The sequence below is a fragment of the Phaseolus vulgaris genome, chromosome 7 (assembly GCF_051622355.1).
Source record: "Phaseolus vulgaris cultivar YP4 chromosome 7, ASM5162235v1, whole genome shotgun sequence".
Taxonomy (NCBI): domain Eukaryota; kingdom Viridiplantae; phylum Streptophyta; class Magnoliopsida; order Fabales; family Fabaceae; genus Phaseolus; species Phaseolus vulgaris.
This window is the reverse complement of record NC_143504.1, coordinates 6,802,514-6,815,294: the sequence shown is the minus strand read 5'-3', so window position 1 is coordinate 6,815,294 and position 12,781 is coordinate 6,802,514. Positions and strand designations below refer to the sequence as shown.

The 12,781-nt window shown below is 34.6% G+C and overlaps 2 protein-coding genes across 4 annotated transcripts; both read right to left on the bottom strand.

The window, feature by feature from the left end:
* Nucleotides 1-1,048: 1,048 nt before the first annotated feature.
* Nucleotides 1,049-3,817, bottom strand: LOC137828864 (uncharacterized). The gene is given in 6 exon segments (XM_068635602.2): nucleotides 1,049-1,323; nucleotides 1,409-2,236; nucleotides 2,497-2,767; nucleotides 2,769-2,797; nucleotides 3,392-3,613; nucleotides 3,728-3,817. Coding segments are annotated over 6 exon segments (1,533 nt in total). The 5' UTR covers nucleotides 3,795-3,817; the 3' UTR covers nucleotides 1,049-1,207.
* A 1,287-nt stretch (nucleotides 3,818-5,104) lies between these two features.
* On the bottom strand, nucleotides 5,105-11,952 carry LOC137827989 (Myosin heavy chain-related protein). 3 transcript variants are annotated; one of them, XM_068634378.2, is made up of 11 exons: nucleotides 11,666-11,952; nucleotides 10,896-11,011; nucleotides 9,784-9,824; nucleotides 9,516-9,688; nucleotides 9,069-9,269; nucleotides 8,857-8,979; nucleotides 8,632-8,669; nucleotides 8,420-8,522; nucleotides 6,287-8,251; nucleotides 5,815-5,894; nucleotides 5,105-5,659 (listed from the first exon to the last, which is right to left on the bottom strand). In XM_068634378.2, exons 4-11 carry the CDS (start codon nucleotides 9,582-9,584, stop codon nucleotides 5,464-5,466), a joined length of 2,775 nt encoding a protein of 924 aa, XP_068490479.1. In that variant the 5' UTR covers nucleotides 9,585-9,688; nucleotides 9,784-9,824; nucleotides 10,896-11,011; nucleotides 11,666-11,952; the 3' UTR covers nucleotides 5,105-5,463. The 3 variants fall into 3 exon arrangements, with proteins under 3 accessions (XP_068490479.1, XP_068490477.1, XP_090161310.1); XM_068634376.2 differs by having other exon boundaries at nucleotides 9,516-9,824; XM_090305184.1 differs by lacking the exons at nucleotides 10,896-11,011; nucleotides 11,666-11,952 and having other exon boundaries at nucleotides 9,784-10,008.
* Nucleotides 11,953-12,781: the final 829 nt, after the last annotated feature.

Sequence of the window (12,781 nt, the reverse complement as noted above, 5' to 3'; positions counted from 1 at the left end):
CATCATAAGTAAATTATTCTTGTTTCTAGATATATAGAGTGTGGTAGTGTAAAAGTGCATGTCTAGAAAAGTTCTGACAAGGAAAAACTTAGTATTTAAGTGCGCGCATTGGTGACCCGCCTCTCTTTCCTTGAATTTTAATACTTTGATGAACAATTTATTTTATTGTTTTGATGAACAATCTTACTGCTTTGATGAAAACTTATATGACGACATTTTTCCACCTGTAATAATGAGGTGGTCCTCGTTGAATAAATTGTGATTACTTAAAATATTCTTGTACTACTTTACAGACAATTTTTCAAATCAGACCAATTTGATAGAATCCTAAAATCATACCAAGTCGGTTAACAACATTTCTACGAGTGGACTAACTTAGCAGAATCCTAAGATCGAACCAAGTTAGTCAACGACATGTCTACGGGTGGACCAACTTGACCGAATTCTAAGATCGGACCAAGTTGGTCAATGTCATTTCTACGAGTGAACTAACTTGATTGAATCCTAAGATCGGACCAAGTGGGCCAACGACATTTCTACGGGTGGTCCAACTTGGCTGAATCCTAAGATAAGACCAATTTGACCAACAACATTTCTACGGGTGGACCAACTTGACCGAATCCTAAGATCAAATCAAGTCGATCAACGACATTTCTACGGGTGGACTGGTCGAAATCCTAAGCTCTAACCAAGTTGGTCAATGATATTTCTACAGATGGATCAATTTGGTCGAATCCTAAACTCTGACCAAGTTGGTCAATGATATTTCTATAGATAAACCAACTTAATCGAATCATAAGATCGGACCAAGTCGACAAACGATATACGGGTAGGCCAACTTGATCGAATTTTAGGATCAAACCAAGTCTTATGTTGTTCCAATACTTTGTTTAATAATTTTTTACTTATAAATATTTTTATGGTTAAAATCTTTCATAATTAGTTCTAGAGGATTGTGATCTTAAAAGGTAAGTAGAATAAATTGCATTTCTCATTGTTTTGTTGAAACAAATGCTAATGTTACGAGAATAAATTATAAAAACAAATATGAGAAACAGAAAAAACATTAGCATATTGAACATTAAGCGAAATAGAATCACAGAATACAACGAAGTCTCGTTCTTTGTTCCAGCACATAGATATATCGTAATGTAAATTCAACATATAATAGTTTCACATGAATCCACCATATGCAAAATGAAGATATTTAGCGAGTCTCTTGTTCTTCAATTGGACTACTCTTGTTTTCACCAACAACTTGGTTAACCTGTTCCACTTCTCCACCAGAATTTGTATTCTTGGATAAATCTTCAACACCTGCAACTATAACAACCGCAAACACAAAATCAGAATAATACATAACACCATTTTGCAAAATCTACTACTTAGCAAAAGAAACCTCATTCACCTTTTCCCTCAGAATTGCTAAACCATGAGCCAACAACACCCTTAAGCTTGTCAACCACACCTTTTCCTGGATCATCACGCATTTTCTCATCCCCACCATGATGCTCATTTTTCACTGGCTCTTCCTTTCTCTTATGTAAAGCTTCTGAAATTACCTCAGAAAGGGCCTTGTCCTCTTCACCAGGCCTTAGCTTCTCAGCCAAATAGTCCTTCACAGAAACCCCTTTGTCTTCTTCTTTGACCTCATTTTTTCTCTCAGTTCCAACACCACCGGTGCTAGTTCCAGACACTTTGGACTTCACTGCACTTCCTACACCAGCAACCTTGTCATAAACTGGAGCTAACTTCTGTGTCAGAGAGTGAGCAATGTTCTTCCCATATTCTGCAGTAGAGCCAGCCATGTTAGAAGCATCCCCACTTTTTGGTTGCTCTTCAATTGTTTCCACGTTGTCCTTTCTGTCATCTTTCTCCACTGAACCTGCCTCAGAAGCTGTGACATCTTTAGGAGAGATAGCTCTGTAAGTGTTTGCTTCATAGCAAGAGTGTTCTTCAACTGTGGTTGTGATGGTGTTGAAAGTTTGTCTACTGTCTGTGACATTTTGCAGGTTTTTGTTGATATTTGGGGACATCGTTTCCTGAGTGAATTGCTCATGAGATTCAGAAGAAGGATACTGAGTTTGCATTGCAGCAGAAAGGTGTGGCAGAAACTGATCAACATGAGGGTATTCAGAATCAACAACAGTTGGTTGGAGGTTTAGTTCTGGAATAGATTTGGGCTCATCCTGCACATTCATTCTTGCAAAAGATTCCTCCATTTCATCTTTTACTGCTGTTAGCCATCATACATGAAAATCTTAATCCATGGACCACGGTATATAAATATCATCAAGCACAAACAAATTTGAAGATATTTTTGGAAAGAAACATAAGTGAGGAGTCAAATCCAATTTTACCAATTTAACCATCAAATCTTGTAAATGGTTACAAGTTAGAAAATGTGTAGAAATTTTTTATAACATTACATTAATATTAATGCAAAATTCTTAGCAAAAAAATTGAGTTTCACAACTTTGTTCAATTCTTACTCACCTTCTTCAATTGGATGAGTGACTTTGGTATGATAAATGGGAGGAGTATATGCCTCAGGCCTTCCGGGGGAGTAAGGTTCTTCCTCCAATTCCATTGTCCCATCCAAATTGTCCTTTGGAGGCCCTGCTTTCTCTTCTACATGAAATGTTGTGGCTATCTTTTGATCAATAATTTCAGTTGTTGAAGAAGGTAGTGAATTGTGATGAGATGCTGTACCTCCAAAATCAGTTCCTGACTTTCCTAAAGTTCCTAACTGCTCACTTGTGGGTGTTAACACTCTTGACATCTTCACTTTCATGAACTGCAGAACAATTAAGCATATAGTCCAACTTAAATCTGTTTTTATTTTTAAATTTTACTTATTGAAAGGTTTCAATCCTTAAAAAGAGTTAGCAATTCCTTTTATTTTGAAAAGGATAGGAAAAAAAATGGAGATAATAAAAATTCAATTTTTAAAGTTAAATATGTTTTCAATATTTGCAAACATGTTGGTTCAATTCAATTTCTATGCACAAAATTTATACCCTCAACTAATTAAACATTATAGTAATATGATTTTTAAGTTTGAAAGTTGTTAATGTAAAGTAATAACAGTTTTAACATAGATAGTGGTTTTGAAGATAATTGTAAAGTTCCTATACATGCTCCATAAACTAATTACTTAGTTTGATTTTATTCCTTCAACATTTTTTATCTTCATGTAAATTTCAGAAGTTTTAGAAACAGATTCTTTTATTATATGTAATATATAGAGAGAGAGGTATAGAATAGATATATCACATAGTAGGACAACCTATTCTAAAATAATTAAAAGACTAACATATTTATTGTGCTAAAATATATTTAAGAACAAATTCAATTTCACTTTATGCAGATAATTTGGAGAAGAACCTACTTGGTGTTTCAGGAACTTGTGTGTCTTCGTTCATGTCTTCATCCTCATTTAAGTTATCTTCATCAAGATTGTGTTGATCTTCATTACACTCACGGTTACCATCAAGGACTTGATGACCATGCTTCTTAATCCTGTCCTTGATTTTCTTAGCCTTTGCCTTTACTTTATTCAAAACAGATTTCTTCTCATCATTGTACTCTTCTTCTTCTTCACTATGTGTCACTACATAAAAATATAAAAAAATAAAAGAAGTTATTCATTAAAAAAAAGAAAAAACTTACATATAAAGATATGCATTCAAATATGATACAATTTATTTTCAAATGTGACTTAAACCTTGAAGAATGTGGGGGTAGTGTTCATCATTCTCATGCACTTCGTTTTGAACTACTCTTGAATCCATGATTCTAAACAGAAGAAAAGTAACTGATTGATACAATTACACAAAGGCATATATGTTATATAGAGAAGGCAATGACATTACATGGCACACGTGACATCTCATTAATGAAGACACGTGTGGCTTAACCGACATGTCTCTATCATTTGACACGTGTTGAGCAGTTTTTGCGTACGTTGACTCAAAACCAAAATTCTTGTTGTCGTCTTGAACATGGTGATTATGATGTTAGATAAGGAAATTTTGGTCCCCTCCGAATAACGACAATGTATACTGTCATTTTCACTGATGACACTGTACAAGTGTCCCTGGCTCTTCGGAAAGAAAGAGAAGTTTTTCCTTCTTATTTCTTGACAACTGATACACACAAATAATTGTGAAATTCGTCAACTTTGGTTATGTTACGTAAATAGAAGGCACACCAAAGAAAAAGTAAATACAAGTGTCTATTTGGTTCTTTTTCTATTGTTTATTGGATAAGTTGTGGACACTTAAATTAAGTTTTCGATGCTTAATTGGGTATAGATGAACATAAATGTCGACAGCAGAACTGTTTTTGTTTATGCCAAATGTGAGGCTGGGTGCACAGAGTTGTGTTCAATAATTAATTAGGAGAATATGACAGTTATTGTGTCACTTTCTAATAGTTTTGCAGTTAGAAATGTGTCCATTTTTTTGTAGTTGTTAGTTGTTATTGTCCTAAATTATACAGTTTTCTACCATTTTTTTTCTAAAAGAAAAATCCTAGTTACTCCTGCAATTCTTTCTTTATTCTGGCATCAATTGTTGGTAACAGTACAAGTCTATTATGAGACTTCTATGTTCATGCACTCCATAATCTAGACTCATGATCGCGTCATATATAGCAATTGGAAGCTTCTCTGAATGGTGATTCTCTTTTCCTATTATTGGACGCTACAAAACTTTGGATGTGAGAAATGAGGCTACAATCCATGGTGTGAATCTTCAAGATTAGTTTTATGGAACTTTATATTGAAATAATAAACAAAGTGAAGAAACGAATAAACAGATGACAACAAAGTTGGAAAAATTCTTTGTCCCCACCCAACCTCTGGTTTTCTCTAACATGCTTTAAAACAGTTCTTTCTACTTTTTAAATTTTTGTCAAAACTATTCATTAGCCACGTTTCGGTATTGTCAAAAATGGTACTGAAAAACTAAATAATCTGTATGTGACATCTAACACTAGTTTTGCATAACAAAAACATTATAATAGGAACTCCTAAACTTAGCTTCAGGTTATTCGCTTCTGAAAACCACTAAGGTAACCATACAGTTGTTACTCAATACTCTCAATCAAAACCATTTCTTCTGAGCATCATTGGTTTTATGTATATGTTACATTGGATGCCAAAAATTTCAAACTGGTGCTAAATCATTGGATGCTACAATACAAGGCCTATATGAGGCCACAGCATCGTGCCCCTGGCTCACTTGCCAACGCATCATACGACATGAATATTGGATGCACCAAGTGCCCAAAAAAAATTTGGATGAGTAAAGCTGTTAGTAGATGTACATATAGGTCACAACTTAAGTGCAAACTGCAATTACTGATCAAATTTGGTTCCTCCATTCTGGTGATGATGATAGCCTGCCTCCTTCACCACTTATGTATGATTTCTATTAGGCACCACACCTGAAAAAAGTTTTAGTTCTTCTTTCCATTCTTGAGATTGCGTAGAGCCATAACAAGCTGTTGTCTTTCTCCCTCTACCTCTGCAAATTTCAGACTAATCTCTGAATATCTTTCCTCCATGTCTTTCAGCTCACTCTCCATAGTCTTGTTCTTTTCCTTTAGTACCGAAACTTCATTCAACAATTCATTTGTATGGCAATCACCCTCGCTGTCAGAGAAGGAGACAAAATAATAGGAGTTAGTTCTTGGATGAGATAGGCATCATGACAAATTTGACATTGGTGGCCGCAACTTCATATAACAAAGATAAAGAATGATAGTAATGTTCATGATTACGTTCAGGAGAAAAGAATTTGATTATACCTTCCAGGAGCTTCACAAACTTTGCTCTCAGCTGACTTGCTTACTATTCCTCCTTCAGACTTGCTTGAAGCATCCTTTGCCTGTTACAAATATAACAGACTGAGTTATTCTAGAGAACTGAGGACTAGTGTATGAAAAGAAATTCCAAACACCTTAAAAATATGGATTAAAAGCAAGGAATATAATCACATCGAGAGTGTTCTACAAGGATGACTACTTGAGATGTTCACAATATGCTATAAAACCACCGCCGCCACCAAAAAAGTTATTACTGCTGGAGAAAACTCTTACATATTATATCACTTTCCCAACTGTGTACTGATCTCTGGACTTTAATGCTACTACTTATTTCTCCTTATTCTGTAGGGTGCATAAACCTTAAGGGAGTGATGTTACTATGTATGCAGTCCTAATATGCAACAGTAAAATTTATGTTCTTCTCTGATTTTAAATTTGGCAGAAGAACAATTACCTTTTGCATTTCGGATTTTGATTTCTTGGTATGTGCCTTAGCCGAAGGTACAGCACATTCGTTGTCTTTTGAAGTCAAATTCATATGTGTAACTGCAGCTCGTCCTTTGCTATTCTTGTACTTCTTTTCCATAGTACTTAACTCCGCTTCCTTCTTCTTCAGCTCTCCTTCTAATTGAGATATCTTTTTCTTCATACTTTCTTTCTCCACTTGTTCTCTATGCAAACTGTGTTTTATTTCAATATGCTGGTTCTTAAAGGTTTCTACTTCTGACAATAGCGTGCCAAGTATCATCTCCCCATCATTTGACATCATAAGTGGTTGTCCTTTCTGAGCTATTTTCGCATCTTCCCTTACTTTTTCAGACAAAACACCATCTTCCATCAACATTTTAATTTGAGATCTGAGCATTTGAATTTGCTTGGAAAATGAAGCATCCTTTTCATCATAGTGCCTTTGCGCTTCCTCAAGTTGTTTAGACTTAACTTCTAGTTCTTGTGACATCTGTCCTATTATTTTTTCTTTCGAGTCTCTTTGGTCCAAAAGCTCTTTCATTTTCAATTCATTCTGATCTGTGATAAGCCTGAGCTCTTGATTGCACTTATGGAGCATTTCTTCTATTAGTTTGTTCTGGTGCCGCAGCTCATCAGCCTCTGCAACTGCTTTCATGGCCATATTTTCATTCTCCTCAACTTTTTGTACCATTTCAACAGAAAGCAGTCTATATTCCTCCTGAAAACGCTCAGATGCAACAGCATTGTTGTGTCTTGTCTTTCTCAAGGCTTCTTCTGCCTGGAAGGCCCTTTCTTCCTGCTCAGTTTTTGCACATTGCATGACATGGAGACCTTCTTCAAATTTCTCTTCCTGTATTTTCAGTTCTTTCTCCAACGACTTTACTTCATTTTCAAGCTCCTTGATGCAGACCAGAGATGCTGAAAATTCATCTTCCTGCACCTTCAGTTGTTCTTCTAATCTCTCTACTTGGGATTCAAGTTGTTGTATTGTAACTATAGAAGATGAATGTTCATTTTGTAACACGATGTGGCGTGCTTCATCTCGCTTTAACCTCAAAGATATGTCCACATTTTCCTTCTTAAGTAGATCATACTCCAAAGTAAGTTCTTGTATTTGCTCACTTAGCTCTTCACGTTGCTTACAGTAATTGTCTATTTCATCATCCTGGTCTGCAATTTTTTGCCGCAAGAGGTCAAATTCTATGCCCTCTCCACGCTCCTTAGTAGTATTATGGGATTTTAAATTCGTAGATAAATCCAATATTTCCTTGTCCTTTTGTTCCAGCATTGCTTCAAGGTCTGTCACAGCCAAAAGTAATTCAGAATTTGAGTTTTGTGTCTTCCGCAGTTGCAATTGAAGATTGGCACTCAATTCTTTTTCATAAACAAGCTCTTCCTTCATTGCCTCTAACTGAAGCCTAGTATCTTCAATCTCAGACTTCAAGGTTTTGGAGGATTTGGTCTCATTATTGAAGTTCTGCTGGGACTTGAGTTGCTCGTATTTGGTTTTCAGCAAATCTCTCTCCTCTCTGAGGCTGATTATTTGTCTTGACAAATTCTGTCCCCTGGTGCTTTCTTTTTCTATCTGCTTTCGAAGTGATTGTAACTCTATTTCTGACATTTCAGCCTGCCTCTTCAAAGAAGCAACTTCATTCTTGAGGCTTTCATTGCCATTATTTGAAGGCTCTTGTAATCTTTCTCTTGGAAGATTGTCTTCCAGGCTGTTAGTCCATTCTCCTAAACTTCCATCTGATGCCGAACCCATTGACCAGTTTGTGTTTGACCTCTTATGAACTTGGGCTTCTGTTGCAATGGCCTTAACGGTTCCTTTTGATGGAATTGAATTTCGTCTAAAGCTATGAGGATCCTCCCATGAAGCTAGCACAGGACTAATGCCATTAGATGCATCTTGTTCAGAATACTCAGATCTGGTCCTCGTCATGTGTTCATTCTATAAGATAATAATAAAAAGTAATGTAACTGTAATTTCTGTAAATGAGTTATTTCTTAGAAAGTTAGCATAACTTGTCCTCTTCAAAAGATTATGTTTAGGAAAGTTTCAAATTTGTTAAATAGAATTGCTAAGTTAACCATATAAATGTATCTTATAAGACCTTACTTCATCAACGTTATAACTTTCATGATCCGTACTGCCATAGCTCAGCTGGTGTTTCAAGCTTCTATCACTGCAAAGTTCCTCAGCTCCATTATCTTCCCCATTTCTGGAATCAAGGTGTAAAGGTTGAGAGCACATTGGAGAGAATGGAATTAAAAAGAAAAATATGAACGATGCATGATTTAAATAAAGGGGGTTTTATGGTTCATTTTCACCTTTCAGCAGCATATCCTTCCACGTTCTGAATAGTCACCTGTCTCAACAATTCTTAAGTGAGCAATTAAGAATTGAATGGCGTTTGTAATCTGATTATGTTGAAGTATTTTTAATTTTATAAAAAAATTCAATTCTTAGGAGGTGCTAAAGAATAAGAGATGAATAATGTGAAAGTGCTTATTGAGACACGAAGGAAGGGAGAGAGGAAGATGAAGAGCACTAACGTGTAAAACTATGCCTGAATTGGCAAACTTTAGGGGTAGAGAAATAGTCATTGGCTCAATTTCTGCAACAAAATCAGCAAAATCAATTGAGGCTTCTCCGAGAAAGCCAGATTTTGAAGATCCCTGCAAGAGCCCACACAAAGATTAGACTTTCCAACCAACATCCTACTTGAGTAAAGGGCGGTGAGTGTGAAACTGCAACTACTTCTTACGGTTGAAACAATGAAATGGTAGATTTTCTCATGAATTTTTCCTGATTTTGCATCCCTGACAAGTTTAACGGGTTCAAAAATTGGATTCTCCCACGAGCAGGTCCCATCTTGCACAGCAGTTTTCTCTAGTTTCACCGTTGTCTTACCAACATCATCTGGCACCAAAGATACCATTATTGCATTCTTTTTCATCTTTGGCACCTGATAAAAAGGAGACATGGAACAAGGTCAAAAACACTGTTTTCAGAATCTGGAAATCGTTTTGCGTATATGATATTCCCCTCACTGCACAAACGGTCAAACTCTTCTAACTAAAACAAATAAACCACTGTTCAAATTTCAAATTTCTTCTGCAACATGTTACAAATAACAGCTAACCCAGACCCTATTTCTAGATTTAGTTGGAACTAAACAATAAGGATTTTATTTTGTGTATGTCTCACTCACCTGAGTTGCCTGAAAATCCAATTTGAACACAGCTTTGATCTTGTTCTTCTTGCTCCATGACTTGAACATGTTGTCAGGCTGATAAATATGGCCGTTGCAGGGTTGTAGACGCAGATGAAGCCTCCTATAAGCGGCACCTCATTGGTGAGGAAATGTTGTGTGTTGATTTGAAACTGTGGTATTTATTATGTGTGACAAACGCAGTTAATGACCAGAATAATGCGTCAGGATGTTCAGAAAGCCAAGAATCTTGTGAGTTGTGAAGTACCTCCTGATTTCCTGAGATACTGAACTTGCAGTTGTAGAAAACTAACAAAAAAAAGTAATAGAGAAAATAAAATTGATATTAGAAGCTTCTTAGCATGTCTTCATGCACCAAAGATAATGTAAAAAGAACACAGCTGAATCCCATTATGGTCTACTTTTTGCTTTATTGCAAGGACAGAAGAGTGGGGAAATTGAAATGACAACATTGACCAAACGCATGAGAGTTAATCACGGTAAACTGATTTTTTTTCAATTAATATTTGGCTCAGAATAAAATTCCAAGAAAATAACTAATGTTACTAGTTGTCAAACTCACATTTATGGTGAAATGGAGGTTTGAGAGAACTTTCACTTAATTTAAAAATAAAAAGAAAAAAGAGTGAGATATGGAGTTAGGAAAAGATGTTGAAATGAGCAGCTAGATTGTAATTGTTCCAATCCAACATTTAAATGGGAATGAGAGTGACATTTCATTTGACCAAATTTACCAAGAAATCTAATTTTTCCAAAGGGGTAAGTAAAAGTGGAGAGCAGTGTCCATGTGCTTCTGTGCTGTCTTTGATAAGCAACAACCCACCAAGACATTAATGTAGCACCTTTCTGCTGTAAGGGCATGATGAAGAAAGTTCACTCAGAAAAATGAGTTGTAAATGCAAAGAGGTTTGGTCCCCACAACTGTTAAACCCTCTTCAACATCTATCTAAGATGCAATATGCAAATGAATTAAAATACAAATTTAATTTAAAAAACTAATTTCATAAAACAACCCAAAGCAAACTAGGCATTTGTGTACACACATTCAGCACATGCCAGTGTCGGCGACCAAATAGATCCTTAATGGTATTCAAATTATTTTCTCCATCTGTGTTAAATAATAAGCAAGAAACACGTCAACGATAAGGCAGAAGAAGAACCCTTAAAAAAATCACACATTATTTGATGTATATCATTGAAAAGAAAATTTAAATAAATCATTAAATTTAATTTAAATTTAGATTCCTCGCACATGAGACTTGCATTATAAGATCTGAAACTAAATATGGGTTCATTCTTTTTGAAAAATAAATTGGTATGTACAGAAAACAAAAAATAAAAGTATATAAAATAATTTACCTTCAACTATCTAAGCAAACGGCTAGTGTGATCTACAAGCAAATGGTACCTTGGGAGCTAGAATGAGAAATAACAGCATTGACCTCTTGGCTCCATACAAACACAACATTTTGCAGCTGCAGCAGTGAGGTTTATGAGTGGTTTGTTTATTTTCTATATATATATAAACAGTGGTAACTGCAGCAGGAGGCACCTCCAATTAGCAGTAGAAAAAGTACTCCTTAATAATAATAAAAAACAAATCATGTTAAGTTTTGAACATAATCCACCCTAAATTCAGTGTGGAGGCTTGGATTGAAGTGCTTCTATCCTGTCACAACTATACCTACTCACTGTAGCATATAAACAAACATGTTGATTCATGATTAAAAAAAGGTGGGAATTCTTTCATAATACCAAACCAATTGTTTCAAACCATGTTGTCTTACATGAGTGTTCCCAAGACTGTGTTCCATTGCAGATATCACTGTCAAGTGTGGTTAGTACGTGTAACCAACCAACCCTTCAGAGCATTGATTTGCCATAAATTTAGAACATGAGACACTTTCTTTCTTACTTTTTCTTTCTTGTAAAAAAAATGGGAAAACCCCTTCTGATTCTTCAACCTCAATTTCTTTTCTCGGTTACCTGTCCAAAGCATCACTCTACAAAACTCACTTTCTTCCCACCACACTGAGGGCTACAACTTTTCTCCCTTGTCCCAGACTTTGGTCTTCCATCATCAAAATAATAAATAATTTAGCAGAAAAATCAAATAAAAGTTGAATTACCTTTTCAAAAGTGAGCACTCATCATGGATTAGCAAGCACAGTGAGGAAAAATGATTGGGTGCTTAGACAAAGATGGAAATGGAGTCATGCAGGACCAAAAGGCTGCAAAACAATGAATTAAAGATTAGTGCCCCACTTTCACTTAAATCAGCAACAAGAGACCCAATATCAGAATCAAAAGTCTTTTGAGATTTGATGAAGTAATGCTATTCAATGTGGGAATCTTCAGCTTTTTTTTATAGGTAGAAAAATCTTCAGTGTAATGGTGGCATTTATGTTTGCCAGCTACAAGACTATGTAAATGACATAGCTGTGTATTGTTAGCAGTTTGATCAAGTTTTACTTCAGGAGCATATATAATATTCTTTTATTCAATTTTTCTTTGGACACCTGAAAAAATAATTGAAGAAATGTATTGGATTAAAATTTTAAAGGTTTTTAAACAATTACTAAATAATATTTAATAATTAGTGCATAATTTTAAAAAATGTGTTTTAAAGAGGAAAAATTGGAAAAAGAAAGTAAATAAACTCGGCTACTATAACAACTATTCCAGTTATAATAAGTAAATAATTTTTCTAATCAGAACAAAAAATTAATTAAAGGGATTATTGATTTAAAATGTTAAAGGATTTTCTAAAATAATTTTAAAAAGTGTTATTTAATTAATACTTTTGATATAAATAATTCCTGTGATATTAAATTAAAATTGTTAAGAAAAATATAACAACATCTGATTCAAGTATTATTCATTGGAATTTTTTTTTTCAATTTATAGACAGTTTTTGGTTATTTTTGTATTTGAAAAATCAATCTGTACTATTTACCTTTTTGTTGGATTATATTCTGATACACCACTTTTTAAAACCTATTTGTAGTTTTACAAAACTCACACTTTAATTAATAATTAAATGGCTATGTTCCTATATTTTAATAAAAAGTTTTATGAAACTTATATCTTAAATTTATTATAAAAACCCCTTTCAATAGAGATATCAAGAAATGATAATACTTACTGTTAAAATATTAAATGACATTAATTATTTTAAAATATTAAATGGTGACATTTACTTTGAGAATACTAAATGACATTAATTATTTTAAAATATTAAACGG